This window comes from Tursiops truncatus, chromosome 2, assembly GCF_011762595.2.
Source record: "Tursiops truncatus isolate mTurTru1 chromosome 2, mTurTru1.mat.Y, whole genome shotgun sequence".
In the NCBI taxonomy this organism is placed as follows: Eukaryota; Metazoa; Chordata; class Mammalia; order Artiodactyla; family Delphinidae; genus Tursiops; species Tursiops truncatus.
In genome coordinates, this window is record NC_047035.1 from 112,526,144 (window position 1) to 112,547,384 (window position 21,241).

The window sequence follows — 21,241 nt, forward strand, 5'->3', positions numbered from 1 at the left end:
CCGCTCCGCGGCATGTGGGATCTTCCCAGATCAGGGCACGAACCCACGTCCCCTGCGTTGGCAGGTGGACTCCCAACCACTGCGCCACCAGGGAAGCCCCAGAGAGGCCTTTTCTGATTACCCTCCCTAAAAGAGCACACACTCTCCCCCCACCCCAATTATGCTCTAACATCTTACTCTGCTTATTTTGTTCAAAGGACTAATCACTATCTGAGATTATTCATTCATTTCCTTATTTTTTGTCTGGCTCCCCACTAAAAGGTAAGCACCAAGAGGGCAGAATCTTTGTCTGTCTTGTTCACCAATGTATCCTTAGTGCCTAGGACAGTTGTCTGGCACAGAGTATGTTTAATAAGTATCTATTAAATGAAGAATAATATGGGAGACCCCCCCACCACTAAACTCATCTGGTAACAAAAGAAATTCAGAAAAACAAAAATATGTATGCAAAAAGTGAACAGTAATGTATAAACTATAAGTTCCCTATATTCAATTTAAAATAAAGCCACAGCTTTGGCACAGCAAAGGAAACTATCAACAAAACTAAAAGGCTGCCTACTTAATGGGAGAAGAGATTGGCAAATGATATCTCTGATATGGGGTTAATATCTAAAATATAAAAATAACTCATATAACTCAGCAACATCAAAAAACAAACAACCTGATTGAAAAATGGGCCAAGGATCTGAACATTTTTCCAAAGACATACAGATGACCAATAGGCACATGAAAAGATGCTCAACATCACTAATCAACAGGGAAATGCAAATCAAAACTACAATGAGATATCACCTCACACCTGTCATCATGGCTATTACCAAAAAGACAACAAATAACAAATATTGGTGAGGATGTGGAGAAAAGGGAACCTTCATGCACTGTTGATGGGAATGTAAATTGGTGCAGCCACTGTGGAGAACAATATGGAGATTCCTCAAAAAATTAAAAATAGAACTACCATATGATCCAGCAATTCTACTCTTGGCTATTTATCTGAAGAAAACAAAAACACTAATTAAAAAAGATATATGCACGCCTATATTCATTGCAGCATTATCCATTAATAGATGAATGAAGAAAATGTGGTACACACACACATACACACACAATGGATATGCTTGGCCATAAAAAAGAATGAAATCTTGCCATTTTCAGCAACATGGATAGACCTAGGGGGTATTATGCTAAGTGCAATAAATTAAACAGAGAAAGACAAATACTGTATGACTTCACTTATATGTGGAATCTAAAAATAAAACAAATGAACAAACGTAACAAAACAGAAACAGAATTATAGATACAGAGAACAAACAGGTGGTTGCCAGAGGGGAGAATGTGGTGGGGGAAGGAGAGAACTGGGTGAGGGAGATTAAGAGGAACAAACTCCCAGTTGCAAAATAAGTCAAGGGTATGAAATGCATGGTGTGGGGAATACAGTCAATAATTACGTAATATCTTTGGTTTGGTGACAGATGGTAACTAGACTTATCCTGGTGATCATTTTGAAATATAGCGAAGTATGGAATCACTATGTTGAGTAACAGGAACTAACATAATGTTGGAGGTCAATTATACTTCAAAAACAAACAAAAAACACAGAAGAAGAGACCAGATTTGTGGTTATTGGAGGAGCCTGGCTAGGGGAGGGGGAATTGGATGCAGGTGGTCAAAAGGTACAAACTTTCACTTACCAGATAAATAAGTACTAGGGATACAGTGTACAACATGATAAATATAATTAGCACTGCTGTATGTTATACATGAAAGTTGTTAAGAGAGTAAATCCTAAGAGTTCTCATCACAAGGAAAAAATTTTTTTCTATTTCTTTAATTTTATATCTATATGAGCTGATGGATAATCTCTAAACTTACTGTGGTAAACATTTCATGATATATATGTCAAACATTATGCTTTACACCTTAAACTTATACAGTGCTATATGCCAATTATATCTCAATAAAACTGGAAAAAAAGCATTGACATGTTAAAAAAAATAGATAAAATAAAATAAAATAAAGCCAGTATTTCATTTTACTTTAGGGCAGTGAAACATTACACAATTCATTATAAAATCATCTGAATCAACCAACCAAATCTAAATTTTCAATTGATAGGAAAAATAAAATTAACTTATTAGTAAAAAAGGAACACAAAGTGCTGTTATGGCTGTCAAAGTTGTTTAACATATAGAAGTGAAGTAAACCCATGGCAGTGAAATTTGGGGATGAATGGGCATATAACATTCATTATGATTTGGATTAAGGAGATACACTGTTTCAGAGCTCAAGGGAAAACAGTTACCCCCCCACCCCCCTCCGATAACATTTAGTTCCAGAAGATTTATATGCTTAATTTTAAAACATAACATTCTCTTAAAACATCAAATAGTTATCTTAAATTCAAGCCAAACCAGCAATAATAATAATAATGCTATGTGTTTACGTAATCATTGTTCAGGCTTACAACTTCTATTAATACTTTATTTTATTGCTTTTTTAATTAAAATTATACTGTTCAAATTAAGTCAGACATGAAATTAGCTTTGGAAGAAAATCACTTTGGTGTATTATTTAAACCTTTGAGGATAAAATCCATGTAAGTTCTTCCAATCATGCAGAACTAACAGGACATGTGAGATGTAAAATGGACATTTACTTTTATTATTTCCAATCCAAGATCAGAGTTATAATAAGCTTCTCAGAAACTATTGTAATAAATTACTTCATGGTACCAAACTGCCACAGAAATTTTCCTGGTGAATGGCAGATGGGGCAGCTAAGTTTCACATGCTTATTTCCCAAAGTGGTATTGGTAGCAGAAAACCTAATTTCTAAAATGGGGATATGTTAGAAATGTAATACTTCTTTTTGCATGATGTTAATAACGTCTATCTAAATTAATCAAACTAATTAATTTGATGTAACAGGAACTGATGCAAACGGATTTCATTATAAAGGTAATCTAAGGATATGAAATTCTATCTCTATTTAAATTGATTCCCTTTGAAATTTTTCTGTAAATGACATAGCTTCACCAGAAATGCTCACAGGGACTGATTCATAGATGTAATAGTATTACAACTGGACAGACTAAAAAATAATAGAAATAATAGAAAATAATAATCAAGGATAAATGTCCTGGCTCTACCCTCAAATCATTTAGTCGTACCAGACCTAGCTGTGCTCAGTTATGCTCTTCACCTTCAAGTTACTTACAACAGTGACATTCTAACTCGTGAGTGTCAAGTAAGTCCCATATGAGCGTTGCTTCTGAACTAAGCTTAAATAGTCAATGCTTAATCTTGATCTGGCAATGCTGCTACTGTGGTTTTCTTTTATGACTTGATTTGCACCAAAAGTATAAAAAGAAAAAAGAAAAATAGGTGAAAGTGGGGGGTGGGGAGGTGTGGGCGGGACTACCTTTATTATCTTGACAGACAGGCAAATTTTTGCCTTAGAGCTAAACAAATTCTGCATACTCAACTGTCAAGTTATCTTGAGGTGAAAGATTTACAAGAGCAAAGAGATAATTATGTGAGCAAAGATTTGAAAACCTAGAGCACATCAAATCATTTGATGTTGCGCTAACAGGTCTCTTCTTTTACCTGTACAGCTATGTAAGACAAATCACTCTGTTCACTCTTGATATTCCAGTCCTCATCTGTTTCTGAGTCACTGGAGTAAGAGTCAAAGAGAGAGGACGTTCTAGACCACAATTCATCAGTCTGAGTAGTTGCATTACATAGTCGTGTTCCAAACACTTTCACTTTGGCCTGAATACCTGAAGGAGAATAAACACAATTACCTATGAGTTAGAATTTGCTTTTCATACACAAAAGTCCAATTCAATTGATCAATCAACTGAAAAGTCAAAACTTACCCACACTGTAGTGAGGGGGTCTCTTCAGAGATATTTGTGTACTTTTGTGCACTGGGCCTTCCTCACAGTGAGTAGGTACTGAAGTGACATCATTAGATAGATTATCAGCATGGACTTGTGTTTGTATAACTTGATTTTCATGTGCAATCTAAAAATATAAATCAGAGGAGAATTATACTGAAGGTAAGGCCTTCTTTATATGGTTTTATCTCCTAAAAGTTATAAACAGTGAAAGAGTATAGATAATACTTTTCAAGGTCACATATTAGGAAGGCTGGAATTTGAACCCAGGCAAGCTGGCTCCATAGTCCAAGTAGTTAAGAAGTCTGCCATACTGTCCTTTACTATTTCTAAGTCTATTTCTAAGCATTCTGGTCAAGCAGAAATCTATATGCTATTAAGCTATTTGCTGACAACCCATTGAATTTTCCCTAAATCAACAGCTGGAAGAGATAATACTACTAGTATTAAATGATTATAATAGTATTAAGTATATCATAGCAAAGCAGTAGCATCATTCTAGAAAACCTAATCATCAGTCCTTTATACATGACAGAGAAATAATTTAAGATAATATGCTTTAATGTTTTTATGCTTTCCTGAGAGAAGTTACAACGTGAAATGGAAATTTTGATTTATGGGAGAAGTAAGAGGTAGAAAGGAGGAGAATTTGGATATTCAGAAGGTAATGTAAGACTGAGTACCTGGAAATTATGTGGAAGAGGCTAAGAAAAGATATCTGGAAAATGTAAGAGGGTGTGTGGGAATAAAAAATAAGTGATAGAGAAATGAAAAAAGTACTTTGTAATTTTACCTAGACCACTGAAAAAAATTTTTAGCAAGCATCCTTGGTTGCTGTAACACAGGCTATGAATGCCCAAGTTAAAGAAACTTTATGAAGAAACTTTTGTGAAGAGTCCCTTTGTAACATGAAGAATTACACCTAACATTTTTGAGGATTTAAATAAAAATTGAAGTCTTTATCTTTGTGTTTATAGTTATGATTAATTTTGACAGCTAATCTACTTCTACTTTTAAGCCAAGCATTATAAAGGTCTAGAATAAGTATATATTTCTTTACAAAACAGATGTACTCCTGATAAAATGGAGTTTTAGGAATTTATTCAGCCTTTAAAAAATAACTTTTGTTCCTTTTATAACAGTAATACATTGTATCACTGAGGAAAATTTGCACCATACAGAGAAGCAAAAAGAAAAAAAAATAAGCCGTAATCCCATCATTCATAGCTAACAACTTCATATTTTGGTATCATTTTTGTCTTTTTCTATGTATTTTTAAAAATTGGGAACATATGTTTTATAATCTTGTTTTCCTCTTTAATACATCATGTTTCTATGTTATTAAATATTCTACATATAATTTTTATGGCTGCATACAATCTATTGTACAGATATACTGTAATTTATTAAAACAATCCATAATATTAGAAATCTTTGAACAAAAATTTTTGTGTACATACACGATTACTTCTTTATATTAAAAATTTAACAAACAGAATTTCCAGATATGTATTAATCAACTAGAACCTGAAGCAAAAGAAAATTTTTAGAATGAGGCAGAGAAAAACCAAAGGATGAAGGCTATAGAAAAGGTCATAAGAGGTATAGCAGAAAAGACTAAAAAGCATAATATATAATATCAGTTGTAGTCCCAAAGGAAAAGAAAGAAAATGGGACAGAAACAATATTTGAACAAATAACATCTGAGAATTTACCAAAATGAATACAAGGCATTAAGACATGGTTTTACAAAAGTACTAAACATATTCACTAAAATAAAAACAAAGGAAACCATATCTTTGCATATTACAGTAAAACTGGAAAACAATGAGAAAAACTTAGGAGCCAGAGGAAAAAAAGATACATTGTCTTCAAAGGGGCAACCGTAAGACACAGTAAGGCTTAAACTCTTAAGGAAACACAAAGATTGAAATAAAAGGGTGTAAAAAAGATCTAATATGCTAACACTAACCTACAGAAAGCTGGTGCTGCTATATTGGTGCTATATAATAACACAGCTTCAAAATATATAACACAAAAATTGTTAGAAGACTAAATATGTAAATTAAAAACTAAGGTAGAAGATTTTTAACACACCTCTCTCAGTAACTAATAGGCAGGCAAAGATTCCATAGGGATATAAGAAATTTAAACAACATGATTAATAGACATATATGGAGAATTGTATCCAACTGCAGAACACACATTCACCTCAAGTACACATGGAACATTTATAAAAACTAACCTACGTTAGGCCTAATACAGTTTCAATAAATTTCAAAATAAACCCATATGCTGGGGCTTCCCTGGTGGTGCAGTGGTTGAGAGTCTGCCTGCCGATGCAGGGGACACAGGTTCGTGACCCGGTCCGGGAGGATCCCACATGCCGCGGAGTGGCTGGACCCGTGAGCCATGGCCGCTAAGCCTGCGCGTCTGGAGCCTGTGCTCCGCAACGAGAGAGGCCACAACAGTGAGAGGCCCGCGTACCGCCAAAAAAAAAAAAAAAAAAAACCCATATGCTGTATATTCTCTGGCCACAGTGTAACTGACCTAGAAGTCTATAACAAAAATATAACTACAAAATACCTGCATCTTTGGAAATTTTTAAATACACTTCTAAGTAACCCATGATAAAATTACAGTGGAAATTAGAAGATATTTTACACTAAATAATAATAAAAATATTCAAAATCTAAAACTTGTGGGATTCAGTTAATGTCACACTTAGAAGGGCATTTATAGTCTTAAATGTACATAATAGTATAGAAAAAATTAACTAGTCTTAATTTAGACTGCAATTTTAACACCATTCAAAAAATTATTTCACAAGATATTTCTAATGTATCTTCATTTCAGGAGTGTTCCCTCAAACAATAAACTCTACTGAATTCTACATTTGGGAAATAAGTATGTCAAACTTAGCTGTCCCATCTGCCATTCACTATGAAAATTCTGGAAATCAATGATCCAATTTGATACTCAAGAAGTTAAAGAAAGAATGGTAAATAAAAATTGAAAAAGTAGAGAGATGAGAGAGTGAACTGTAATGTAAATGACAATGGACTTTGAGTTATAACGATGTGTCAGTGTAGGCTCATCAGTTGTAACAAATGTACCACTCTGGTGGGGGATGTTGATAATGGAGAAGGCTATGCATGTGTGGGCGCAGGGGGTAATTGGGTAATCCATCTTCCCCTCAATTTTGCTGTGAACCTAAAACTTTTCTAAAAAAATAAAGCCTTAAAAAATTAAAGAAAAATACTGGAAATCTTTTAATATGCAGCTCAATGTTCATAGCAGCATTATTTAAAATAGCTAAGACATGGAAGCAACCTAAGGGTCCATCAACAGAAGAACGGATAAGGAAGATGTGGCATATAAATTACTCAGCCATAAAAAAGAATAAAATCTTGCCATTTGAAACAACATGAATGACCCTGAGGGTATTATTCTTAGGGAAATAAGTCAGACAGAGAAAGACAAATACTGTATATTTTCATTTATATGTGGAGCCTAAAAATAAAACAAATGAAGGAATATAACAAAACTGAAACAGACTCACAGATACAGAGAGCAGACCAGCAGTTACCAGTGGGGAGAGAGGTGGAGGGAGGGGCAAAATAGGGAGAGGGGATTAAGAGGTACAAACTATTGGGAATAACATAAATAAGATAAAGAGGGCGGACAGCAGAAGCAAGAAGAACTACAATCCTGCAGCCTGTGGAACAAAAATCACATTCACAGAAAGACAGACAAGATGAAAAGGCAGAGGGCTATGTACCAGATGAAAGAACAAGATAAAACCCCAGAAAAACAACTAAATGAAGTGGAGATAGGCAACCTTCCAGAAAAAGAATTCAGAATAATGATAGTAAAGATGATCCAGGACCTTAGAAAAAGAATGGAGGCAAAGATCGAGAAGGTGCAAGAAATGTTTAACAAAGATCTGGAAGAATTAAAGAAGAAACAAACAGAGATGAACAACACAATAACTGAAATGAAAAATACACTAGAAGGAATCAATAGCAGAATAACTGAGGCAGAAGAACAGATAAGTGACCTGGAAGACAGCATGGTGGAATTCACTGCTGTGGAACAGAATAAAGAAAAAAGAATGAAAAGAAATGAAGACAGCCTAAGAGACCTCTGGGACAACATTAAATGCAACAACATTCGCATTATAGGGGTCCCAGAAGGAGAAGAGAGAGAGAATGGACCCGAGAAAATATCTGAAGAGATCATAGTCGAAAACTTCCCTAACACGGGAAAGGAAATAGCCACCCAAGTCCAGGAAGCACAGCGAGTCCCATACAGGATAAACCCAAGGAGAAACATGCTGAGACACATAGTAATCAAATTGGCAAAAATTAAAGACAAAGAAAAGTTATTGAAAACAGAAAGGTAAAAATGACAACATACAAGGGAACTCCCATACGGTGAACAGCTGATTTCTCAGCAGAAACTCTACGAGCCAGAAGGGAGTGGCATGACATATTTAAAGTGATGAAAGGGAAGAACCTACAACCAAGATTACTCTACCTGGCAAGGATCTCAGTCAGATTCGATGGAGAAATCAAAAGCTTTACAGACAAGCAAAAGCTAAGAGATTTCAGCACCACCAAACCAGCTCTACAACAAATGCTAAAGGAACTTCTCTAAGTGGGAAACACAAGAGAAGAAAAGGACCTACAAAAACAAACCCAAGGGCTTCCCTGGTGGTGCAGTGGTTGAGAGTCCGCCTGCCGATGTAGGGGACGCAGGTTTGTGCCCTGTTCTGGGAAGATCTCACACGCTGTGGAGCGGCTGGGCCCGTAAGCCATGGCCGCTGGGCCTGCACGTCCGGAGCCTGTGCTCCGCAATGGGAGAGGCCATAGCAGTGAGAGGCTTGCATACCGCAAAAAAAAAACCCCAAAACAATTAAGAAAATGTTAATAAGAACATACATATCGATAATTACCTTAAACGTGAATGGATTAAATGCTCCAACCAAAGACACAGGCTCACTGAATGGATACAAAAACAAGACCCATATATATGCTGTCTACAAGAGACCCACTTCAGACCTAGGGACACATACAGACTGAAAGTGAGGGGATGGAAAAAGATATTCCATGCAAATGGAAATCAAAAGAAAGCTGGAGTAGCAATACTCATATCAGATAAAATAGACTTTAAAATAAAAAGTGTTACAAGAGACAAGGAAGGACACTACATAATGATCAAGGGATCAATCCAAGAAAAGATATAACAATTATAAATATATATGCACCCAACACAGGAGCACCTCAATACATAAGGCAACTGCTAACAGCTATAAAAGAGGAAATCGACAGCAACACAATAATAGTGGGGGACTTTAACACCTCACTTACACCAATGGACAGATCATCCAAACAGAAAATTAATAAGGAAAAACAAGCGTTAAATGACACAATAGACCAGATAGATTTAATTGATATTTATAGGACATTCCATCCAAAAACAGCAGATTACACTTTCGCCTCAAGTGCACATGGAACATTCTCCAGGACAGATCACAACTTGGGTCACAAATCAAGCCTCAGTAAATTTAAGAAAATTAAAATCATATCAAGCATCTTTTCTGACTGCAACGCTATGGGATTAGAAATCAATTACAGGGGAAAAAACGTAAAAAACACAAACACATGGAGGCTAAACAATACGTTACTAAATAAACAAGAGATCACTGAAGAAATCAAAGGGAAATAAAAAAATACCTAGAGACAAATGACAATGAAAACACGATGTTCCAAAACCTATGGGATGCGGCAAAAGCAGTTCGAAGAGGCAAGTTCATAGCTATATGAGCCTACCTCAAGAAATAAGAAAAATCTCAAATAAACAATCTAACCTTACACCTGAAGGAACTAGAGAAAGAAGAACAAACAAAACCCAAAGTTAGCAGAAGGAAAGAAATCATAAAGATCAGAGAAGAAATAAATGAAATAGAAACAAAGAAAACAATAGCAAAGATCAATAAAACTACAAGCTGGTTCTTTGAGAAGAAAAACAAAATTGATAAACCATTAGCCAGATTCATCAAGAACAAGAGGGAGAGGACTCAAATCAATAAAATTAGAAATGAAAAAGGAGAAGTTACAACAGACACTGCAGAAATACAAAGCATCCTAAGAGACTACTACAAGTAACTCTATGCCAATAAAATGGACAACCTGGAAGAAATGGACAAATTCTTAGAAAGCTATAAGCTTCCAAGACTGAACCGGGAAGAAATAGAAAATATGAACAGACGAATCACAAGTAGTAAAATTGAAACTGTGATTAAAAATCTTCCAACAAACAAAGTCCAGTCAGGATGAACTAGAATGGGAACAGAGACACTGAGGCTATGCTGCTGGACTACAGAGGCTGAGATCATGAAGACTTATGAGGAGGACAATGAAATAAAGAGCAAGGGGCCAATATGAAAATAACTCTGAAAGAACAACCCAGAGGATTACACACGATAATCAGTTTTAAAAGTTCAACTGCTTTTAATTTTTTTAGTAAACATAACCATATCAATAAATTAGCAACATTGGGCTTCCCTGGTGGTGCAGTGGTTAAGAATCCGCCTGCCAATGCTGGGAACATGGGTTCAAGCCCTGGTCCAGGAAGATCCCACATGCTGCAGAGCAACTAAGCCCATGCACCACAACTACTGAGCTTGTGCTCTAGAGCCTGTGAACCACAACTACTGAGCCCACGTGCCACAACTACTGAAGCCCGCGTGCCTAGAGCCTGTGCTCCACAGCAAGAGAAGCCACCACAATAAGAAGCCTGCACACAGCAACGAAGAGTAGCCCCCGCTCGCCGCAACTAGAAAAAGCCCGCGTGCAGCAATGAAGACCCAACACAGCCAAAATAAATAAATAAATAAATGTATTTAAAAAAACAAAAAAACAAAAAAAACAAAGTCCAGGACCAGATGGCTTCAAAGGTGAATTCTACCAAACACTTAGAGAAGAGTTAACACCCATCCTTCTCAAACGCTTCCAAAAAATTGCAGAGGAAGGAACACTCCCAAACTCATTCTATGAGGCCACCATCACCCTGATACCAAAACCAGACAAAGATACTACAAAAAAAGAAAATTACAGACCAATATCACTGATGAAGATAGATGCAAAAATCCTCAACAAAATACTAGCAAACAGAATCCAACAACACATTAAAAGGATCATACACCATGATCAAGTGGGATTTATCCCAGAGATGCAAGGATTCTTCAATATATGCAATTCAATCAATGTGATATACTATATTAACAAATTGAAGAAGAAAAACCATATGATCAACTCAATAGAAGCAGAAAAAGCTTTTGACAAAATTCAACACTCATTTATGATAAAAACTCTCCAGAAAGTGGGCATAGAGGAAACCTACCTCAACGTAATAAAGGCCATATATGACAAACCCACAGCAAACATCATTCTCAATGGTGAAAACCTGAAAGCATTTTCTCTAAACTCAGGAACAAGACAAGGATGTCCATTTTCACCACTATTATTCAACATAGTTTTGGAAGTCCTAGCCACGGCAATCAGAGAAGAGAAAGAAATAAAAGGAATACAAATTGGAAAAGAAGAAGTAAAACTGTCACTGTTTGCAGATGACATGACACTATACATAGAGAATCCTAAAGATGCCACCAGAAAACTACTAGAGCTAATCAATGAATTTGGTAAAGTTGCAGGATACAGAATTAATGCACAGAAATCCCTTACATTCCTATACACTAATGATGAAAAATCTGAAAGAGAAATGAAGGAAACACTCCCATTTACCATTGCAACAAAAAGAATAAAATACCTAGGAATAAACCTACCCAGGGAGACAAAAGACCTGTATGCAGAAAACTATAGACCCTGATGAAAGAAATTAAAGATGATACCAACAGATGGAGAGATATACCATGTTCTTGGATTGGAAGAATCAATATTGTGAAAATGACTATACTACCCAAAGCAATCTACAGATTCAATGCAATCCCTATCAAATTACCAATGGCATTTTTTACAGAACTAGAACGAAAAATCTTAAAATTTGTATGGAGACACAAAAGACCCCAAATAGCCAAAGCAGTCTTGAGGGAAAGAAACTGAGCTGGAGGAAGCAGACTCCCTGACTTCAGACTATTCTACAAAGCTACAGTAATGAAGACAATATGGTACTGGCACAAAAACAGAAATATAGATGAGTGGAACAGGATAGACAGCCCAGAGATAAACCCATGCACCTATGGTCAACTAATCTATGACAGAGGAGGCAAGGATATACAATGGAGAAAAGACATTCTCTTCAGTAAGTGGTGCTGGGAAAACTGGACAGGTACATGTAAAAGAATGAAATTAGAACAATCCCTAACACCATATACAAAAATAAACTCCAAATGGATTAAAGACCTAAATGTAAGACTGGACACTATAAAACTCTTAGAGGAAAACATGGGATGAACACTCTTTGACATAAATCACAGCAAGATCTTTTTTGATCCACCTCCTAGAGTAATAGAAATAAAAACAAAAATAAACAAATGGGACCTAATAAAACTTTTGCTTCTGCACAACAAAGCAAACTATAAACAAGACGAAAAGACAACCCTCAGAATGGGAGAAAATATTTGCAAATGAATCACGGATAAAGAATTAATCTCAAAAATATATAAACAGCTCATGCAGCTCAGTATTAAAAAAACAAACAATCCAATCAAAAAATGGGCAGAAGGTCTAAATAGACATTTCTCCAAAGAAGACCTACAGATGGCCAAGAGGCACACGAAAAGCTGCTCAACGTCACTAATTATTAGAGAAATGCAAATCAAAACTGCAATGAGGTATCACCTCACACCAGTTAGCATGGGCATCATCAGAAAATCTACAAACAATAAATGCTGGAGAGGGTGTGGGGAAAATGGAACCCTCTTGTACTGTTGGTGGGAATGTAAATTGATACAGCCACTATGGAGAACAGTATGGAGGTTCCTTAAAAAACTAAAAATAGAATTAACATATGACCCAGCAATCCCACTACTGGGCATAAACCCAGAGAAAACTATAATTCAAAAAGATATATGCATACCAATGTTCACTGCAGCACTATTTACAATAGCCAGGTCACGGAAACAACCTAAATGCCCATCAAATGGATAAAGAAGATGTGGTACATATATACAATGGAATATTAGTCAGCCATAAAAAGGAACGAAATTGGGTCATTTGTAGAGACGTGGATGGATCTAGAGACTGTCATACAGAGTGAAGTAAGTCAGAAAGAGAAAAACAAATATATGTGGATATATATGCATATATGTGGAACAGATAAACCAGCTGGCAGGGCAGAAATAGAGACACAGATGTAGAGAACAAACGTATGGACACCAAGGGGGAAAGCCGTGGGTGGTGGTGGTGGTGGTGTGATGAATTGGGAGATTGGGATTGACATGTATACACTGATGTGTAAAAAATGGATGACTAATAAGAACCTGCTGTAAAAAAAACCAAATAAAATAAAATTCAAAAATAAATAAATAAATAAGATACAAGGATGTAATGTACAGCACAGGCAATACAGCCAATACTTCATAATAACTTTGTATGGAATCTAATCTATAAAAATATCGACTGTGTTCTACACCTAAAACTAATATAATATTGTAAGTCAATTATACTTCAATTAAAAAGTATACTAGGGGCTTCCCTGGTGGCGCAGTGGTTGAGAGTCCGCCTGCCAATGCAGGGGACATGGGTTCGTGCCCCAGTCCGGGAGGATCCCGCATGCCACGGAGCGGCTGGGCCCGTGAGCCGTGGCCGCTGAGACTGTGCGTCTGGAGCCTGTGCTCCACAACGGGAGAGGCCAAAACAGTGAAAGGCCCGCGTACCACAAAAAAAAAAAAAAAAAAAAAAATACTAGAAGTCTGTTAAAGAATGTAAGCAGTTGGGCAAAATTTGAAATATTTGGTAATCCAATATTTCGTCTTCACATAAGCAAGTTAGTTATCCTTAAGGTCTCCTTTGTTTGAAATACACCTGAATATGTAAAGATAGCCTAGTGTTTAAGTGAAGTTTTCGCATTTTAACAAGTTTATTTAATGTGAAAACATATAGGAAAAGGTCTATGTTAATCATTTTAGCTCAGTAATGTATAAATCTAGTGTATCAATTAAAAATCAAAGCTGAACAAAATAATTTGAGGGGAAGAAATAATAATAGAAATAAAAATAAAATAATATCAGAGAGAAGACCAAAAGGCAGAGTTCACTCTTTGAAAAGACTAATAAAAATCGATAAAAAGAATGAAAAACAAAAATTACTAACAGATCATAAAGAATTTTAAAAGACATTGTATCATGAACACTTTTGTGTCAATATGTTTAAAAATTTAGATTGAACTGACAAATTTTTCGAAAAATACAACTTATCAAAATGGATATAGAAACAGAAAAACTCTGAATAACCCCATAACTATTAAAGAAATTGAATCCATCATTAAAAAATCTTCTCATAAGGAAAACTCCAGGACTAGGTGTCTTTTTCAGTGAATTCCACAAAATATTAATATCAAATTTATTAGTGGACATATAACGCCAATTTATATAAACTCTTCCAGAGAATGATGAAAGAGGGGACAACTCCAAACTGGTCAGCATAATCTTGAAACCAAAACATGAAAAAGGCATTTCAAGAAAGAACAGGTATAGGGCCTTCCCTGGTGGCACAGTGGTTGAGAGTCCGCCTACCGATGCAGGGGACACGGGTTCGTACCCCGGTCCGGGAGGATCCCACATGCCGCAGAGCGGCTGGGCCCGTGAGCCATGGCCGCTGAGCCTGCGCGTCCGGAGCCTGTGCTCCGCAACGGGAGAGGCCACAGCAGTGAGAGGCCCGCGTATCGCAAAAAAAAAAAAAAAAAAAAAAAAGAAAGAACAGGTATAGACCAATTTTGCCTATGAACACATATGCAAAAATTGTAAATAGACTGTTAACAAATCAAATTAAACAATACCTAAAGGAATAATACACCTTGGGCAAACTGGGTTTGCTTCAGCTATGCAAGTTTGACTCTATATGTCAAAAACAGGCAATAAAGTTCATGACATTAACAGAATATAAGCAAAATATGTGATCATTAATAGGTTCAGAAAAAGCATTTGAAAAAATTCAACATCATTTATGATTTAAATCTGTAGCCAAAACTTGGAATAGAGGGGAACATTTCTTTTTATGGTAAGAGCAGCTACCAAAAGAACTATAGCAAAAATCATATCAAATGGTGAAATATTAATGACTTTTCCTTTGAAAATAGGAATGAGAAAAGGATTCCCCATCACTTCTTCTGTTTCCCCCGCTGTACTGGAGGTTCTAGCTAGTGCAATAGGAAGAATAAGAAACAAAAGCATAAACATCAAAAACTATATGCATATACTTTTTATACATGTAGAAAGTCCAAAAGTATCTGCAAATTACCAGAATTAATAAATGAGTTTAACAAGGTTTCTGGTTACAAGGTCAACAAAAATCAATTTATCCACATACATTTATAGAAAATAAAATTTTAGATAATACTATTTATAATAGCAAAATCAAATAGGAACAAATCTAATGAAATTGTACAAGACCTCTATATAGAATGCCATAATGTTTTTAAGAGAAATGTAAAAACCCAAATAAATGGAGGGATACATTATGTTCATGGATTGGAAGAATCAGTATTGTCAATATGCTCTTTCTCCCTACATTCATTTAAAAATTCAATGCACTCTCAGTCAAAATCCCAACAGATAATTTGTGGAAATTGATGAACCAATCCTAAAATATATATGGAAATTTAAAGAGCCCCAAATAACCAAGACATCCATGAAGATGAACAAGGTAAGAGGAATTAATCAACTGGATATTAATTTTTGGGGGGGGGGGGCTGTACAATGACCATGTGCTTTATTTCTTCTGCTCTGTGATTTTTTATTTCAATAGTAACTTCCATATAAAGTAAAACTACTTGATTACCTCAACTTTGGTTTAGATTAAGATCGCATAAAGAATTTTAGCAAGTACATTTAAACTAATACCATAAAACACAATCATTATTGAAAATAAGCATTTGTCAGAAAAATATGCCAACTGGATATTAATTCTTAACATAAGCTATAGTAAAGTATTGTGATAATGGTGTAAAGATAGGCAAACATAAATGGAACAGAATTTTAAAATGTCGAAACAGACTAATGTGTATATGAAAACTTGATTTATGACAAAGCTGACACTGCAGGACAATGAGGAAATGCTAGCCTTTTCAATAAAAGATGCTGAGTCAATTGGGTATCTATATGAGGAAAAAATGAAACAAACTCCACTTCATACACAAAAATCAATTCTGAATGGGTTGTAGATATGAATGTAAAGACTAAAAACAGTAAGTTTATGGAAAACAGCAAAGTAGCATGCTTTAAGCATTAAGTATACAGAAAAAGATGGTTAGGTTGGCCTACATTGAAATTAAGAACTAAGTACACAGAAAAAAAAAAAAAAAAAGAAAAGCTCAAGCTCAGTACATCAAAAGACACTATTAAGAGTGAAGAGGAGAAGGTAGTTAAAGCATATTTAACTGACAAAGGACTTGAAGACAGAATTTATTAAGAACTCTGTATCAACAAGAAAAAGACAATCCAACAGAAAAATCGGAATATCGCCAAAGAGGCTATCCAAATGTTCTATTAACATTTGAAAAGTTGTTCCCTTACTAATGTCATTTATGAAATGAGAAAGCAAAGTAAACCACCATTACACACCCTTCAAAAAACTCAATGTAAAAGACCGACAATCCAAGTGTAGGCAAGAATGTGAAACAACGTAAACTCTGATTATGCTTCTAGTAGTGTAAATTAGTACAACTATTTTAGAAGATTATCTGGTATTATTTACTGAAGTTTAATATAATACCATGTCCCAGAAATTCTAGGTATATATCATCAGAAACCTGTGCACATATGAAAACGACATGTAGAAGGATGTTTACAGCAGGATTACTTCTAATAGCCCCAAAATGATAACAACCCAAATGTCCAACAACAGAAGAGATAAAAAAATTGTTTGGTATATTCGTACAATAAACTGCTATATAGTAATGCAAACATATTACTGCTATATGCAACAATATGGATGAATCTTACAAATATAATGTTGAACAAAAAGGCCCGATGCAAGAAATGCCTACAGTACAATTCTACTTACATCAAATTCAAAAGAAAGTAAACTTGGTTGCCTTGAGGATGGAGGAGGAGCTAGGCTTGAGTTGCTAGTAATGTTCTAATTCTTTGACCTATAGTAGTTACACATGTTCAGTTTCTGATAATTTAATGATTTAAGCACTTTCCTGTATTTTGCTATATTTGAATTAAAGTTTAAAAAATACAGTTGGGTTAGAAAAACAAGGATGCAAAATTAACAGTTACGGAGAGACAATAATTCTAGCTATATGAAGCAAAATATCAGTGTATGGTGCTCATCAGAACCCCCTTTTTTCCTTGGAGGTGGCCCCTAATCTTTCCTCAAGCTCCCTAAAGATAGGCTACATTCATACTTCTATTTCTCTACATATAGCACAAAACACCCAAAACAGTGTTTACAATAGCGCCTCAATAAATATTGTAGAGTGACTGGAAATTTGCTGTTTAGTCAGTTGGTCTTGGAAAGAAAAACAGTGAGTGGGGGAAGGAGTGAAAGGTGGCACAAGTAAACTTTCTTAGAGATGCTAATGGGGTTCTCAATCCAGACCAGCTAAAAATTTATTGCTCTCAAGTCTAAATAAACTTTTTAAACTTTATATAAAGTACTATTATTAAAACCTACACATAGTTTCCTAATAACTCAGCATGTATATTAATGTACTATGGATTGTTAGAAGTGTTGGCTGGATATATTTACTAATTGGAAAACAGAGTTGGTATCTATTCTAGATTTCTCAATAGTTAGCCTTTGTTGTATTATAAGATCTTTGGTTGTTTTATTAGCCTGGCTTTTCTTCTCACAATTTTTGATTAGATGGTAAAATTATGAGTGAGAAAAATGGTGTAAGGGTGTGTGTGGCACATGTTTAATATTTACCTCTTTTACTACATATTTATATATATCTATATATAGATGTACGTATATGGGCTTGGGTAAAGGTTGGCTAGGCAATGATGGTGGATAGATGGTTCAAGGAAGAGGCAGATGTCTTGACTGGTATACAGCTTGGTGAGAAGGGAAACTGGCAGAGAACTGAAATTCTATTGTACTAAAAAAACTGCTCTCATAGTCACATAATCATTCCACAAATATTTATTGAATTCCTTAAATTTGCAAAATATTGTTCTAGTTGCTGGCAATACAATAGTGAACAAATCAGATAAGATCCCTACTCTCACAAAGCTTACATTCTAATGTGAGGACAAACATTAAGGAAATTATACAATTATGTCATGACAACTGTGATGAGTGCAACTGAAGTATATGTGCTAATGAAGTGTATGAAGAATGAGAATATATAATTAGGGAAGCAAAAGGGAAGGATGTTTGAGCATATTTTTAAAGTAAAAGGACTCAATTGATGATGATGGGAAATGGCAGGGGCATAATTCTGGGGCAGTACATGAAATAATGGAGAAAAGGCTTATTGGTAGGAAAGAATATAGTATGTTCAAAAATTGAAAAGATCAGCATGACTGGTACACAGTGAGCAATAAGGACAGTGGACTGGGATAGGATTGGTGTGGCAGGCAGGGGTAAATAGCATGCAGAGACTTGTAGGTTGTGTTAATAATATTATTCTTCATCCTAACAATTGCAGGGTGTCATTAAAGGGTCTTAAGCATCCACCCCAATGTAGGAAGCAGGTTGGTATGGCAGAAGAGTTTCTGTCTGGCAATTAGACCTAGAGAAAAGGCTCTTGAGGAAATTCACCTCCTGGACTGGCTTTCTTGTGCATAAATATTGAGTCTGAACTAGATGAGAACTTAGGTTTCCTTCAGCTCTAAAATTCAACGAATACCTCTATATATTCAAAGCCAAAATGTCAGTTACAAGTCACCTGACTTCTTGGTGAATTCTTCCTATCTCTAAAACTGAACACATTTTAGATCCAATTAAGAGTCATAATTTAATCTATGTTATGGTGATACGGCTGAAGTTTGACTAACTCAAAGAAGACTGGGAAGTCTTCTTTAAGATGGGAAGTGGGCAAGAAGGCAGTAGTGACCAGATGCAAAATAAGTGTAATCGATGCTTGTGAGTATCGAGGAAGTAGGCAGAAGAGAGCAAGATAGGAAAATTCAGCTCATTGGAACGATTTAATTTAAAGGCAGTCAGTCAAGAGGTAGTTTAGAAGTGGGAAGGGATTGTTTATCAGCAAGCCCCACCTTCATCAGCATCTCGTATCCCCCTTCCCCCGCCATTTTGATAGTATAATTGATAATTCCTCAAGCTTATGTAATACGGTATGCAGAAAGTTTCAAGCACCCCACTCCTTGAGATTGTCTCAAATTAAACACTTTCTATTTAAAAACTCAGGAGCGGAGAGTGAAGGCGACTATAATCTGAAGAACGAGAGAGAGAGACAGAGACAGAGAGAGAATGAGTGTGTTTTGGGGAAGAGGAGGTAGAAGAAACTATTAATTCCAGAGTGTTAATGCTAAATAGGCTCTTGGAGATCACTGAGTAAACAGAAACCTTCGAGGTGAGGTGACTTTCCCAAGACGACACTAAGTGGAGGAGCCTAGCCACAGACCCAGGGTCCTCCAACGACCCTCGGGGGACTCCTGGGTGGCCCTTTACCTGTGAAGCTTTAGCCCTCTTCCTGGCCCAGAGGAGTGTACAGCAGGCTGGCCCCGGGGCAGCCTCGGGCTGCCTGACTGCCTGGGGCTCTCCTCCTTTCTCGGGGCCGCCCGCTCCGTCTCCCTCTTCTTAACCCCTTAGATGCCGGGGAGGACACCCGGTGCAGGGTGGGCACGGCGCCCGCCACGAGCCTCAGGCGCTGGGAGAAGCGCAGGTTCTTCTGGATAACCGAAGAGACGTCAAAACAGGCGGGAGCAAAGTGGTCGGAGCAGATGACCGACCTGCCGTTGCCCTCGTACCAGTCGGCGCGGCGGCCCCGCACGAAGCGGTCCCACAGCAGCCGCACAGCCCGGTCCTTGGGGAAGCGGAACAGCGACTTCCCGGACGTGGAAGACGTCCTCCTCAGGCATGGCAGCTGACTCCGGGTTGGGAGATGAGGGCCCTCCGCACGGCCGAGCACCCCCTGAGCACACACCTGCCGCATTCAGCATACGCCTTGTCTCCTTCCCCCACCTCCGGCCGGCGGAAGTGCCAAACTGCGGCCCCACCTGGGAAAGTATCCGGCTCTCGGAGATCCTCCTGCTCCCTGCAGCATCCCCTAAGAGCAGGTGGCCACAGGCAGAGGGATACAAATTTCGCGCGGGCCCAGCTGAGGTGAGCCGTAAAGAGGGACGGACCGGAAGTGGTGGTTGTCATAGCTACCGAGGTGGCCGGCCTCTTCCCCGTCTTATCCTCCTCTCCACACTCCCGCTCTGTTTTTATGAGGCCAGGAAAATAGAACTAGGAAGTGCTGACGTTTGGGGCCCCCCCAAATATAACCAGAGGCTCTAACGAGGGCATCGGCCAGTGCTTTGGTGGAGGACCAGACCGGAAATGGTAGTTTCCATGGTAACTCCTGAGCGGGTTGCCTGGGAGATGACCCCTTTCGCTCTCTCTGAATCTGTGCTGTAGCGTCACTTCTAAGGCAGATCTAACTGATCTTCTTGGACTGTCTCCTGCCATGATTCCCGGAAAATACCGCTCTGTTTCTGGACGGGCTGCGAGCAACGTAGGTTGGGTCTCCTACTATTTCTTCCCATTAGTAGCGTCCTTTCTGACTGGAGTCTTTGTCCTAGGTGATGGGCTGTATTATTGGGACCAGCACCTCTGAATCTACGCAAGCTATTGTTTGACCGAGGCTTGAGATTCCTGGACTGGACCAAGGCACTTGGAGGGTATTTAATATTGTGTGATGGGTATTCAAAGTCTTGTCCAGGATCTGGGCTTCCCAGAAGGTGGAGCTGGTCTGCTGTGAAAGGCTAAGCTTCATTTAAATTCCTTTAACCGGTCAATTCCTTTTTTTTTTTTTTTTTATTAAGAAAATACTAACTGGCATCGCCACCTCCTTCACCTGTCTCACTGAGCTATTTACTTAGACCTGAAATAGCAAGTGTCAAAAGCTTTAGGTGCTAAGTAGAGGGTTAAATTGCTGCAGACATTTTGGAAGATAAATCACAGTGAAACCTTTTAATTC

General features: G+C 37.1%; 1 protein-coding gene and 1 non-coding gene across 8 annotated transcripts in view; one reads left to right on the plus strand and one right to left on the minus strand.

Annotated features, from left to right (window-relative positions):
• Positions 1 to 1,714: 1,714 nt before the first annotated feature.
• On the minus strand, positions 1,715 to 20,388 carry LOC101320119 (uncharacterized). The gene is made up of 3 exons (XR_012330196.1): positions 20,277 to 20,388; positions 3,881 to 4,028; positions 1,715 to 3,781 (listed from the first exon to the last, which is right to left on the minus strand). It is a non-coding gene; the product is annotated as an uncharacterized protein (transcript).
• LRRC49 (leucine rich repeat containing 49) overlaps positions 19,891 to 21,241 on the plus strand; it is a 126,994-nt gene continuing 125,643 nt past the window's right edge. For 2 of the 7 annotated variants that reach the window (XM_019949113.3, XM_033851926.2), the window contains exon 1: positions 20,455 to 20,776. In XM_019949113.3, the coding sequence (XP_019804672.1) occupies positions 20,729 to 20,776 (48 nt within the window). In that variant the 5' untranslated portion in view covers positions 20,455 to 20,728. Of the gene's footprint in view, positions 20,383 to 20,454; positions 20,781 to 20,843; positions 20,943 to 21,241 lie in introns of those variants that run through there. The other 5 variants (XM_073801197.1, XM_033851928.2, XM_019949119.3 and 2 more) reach the window with 5 other exon arrangements.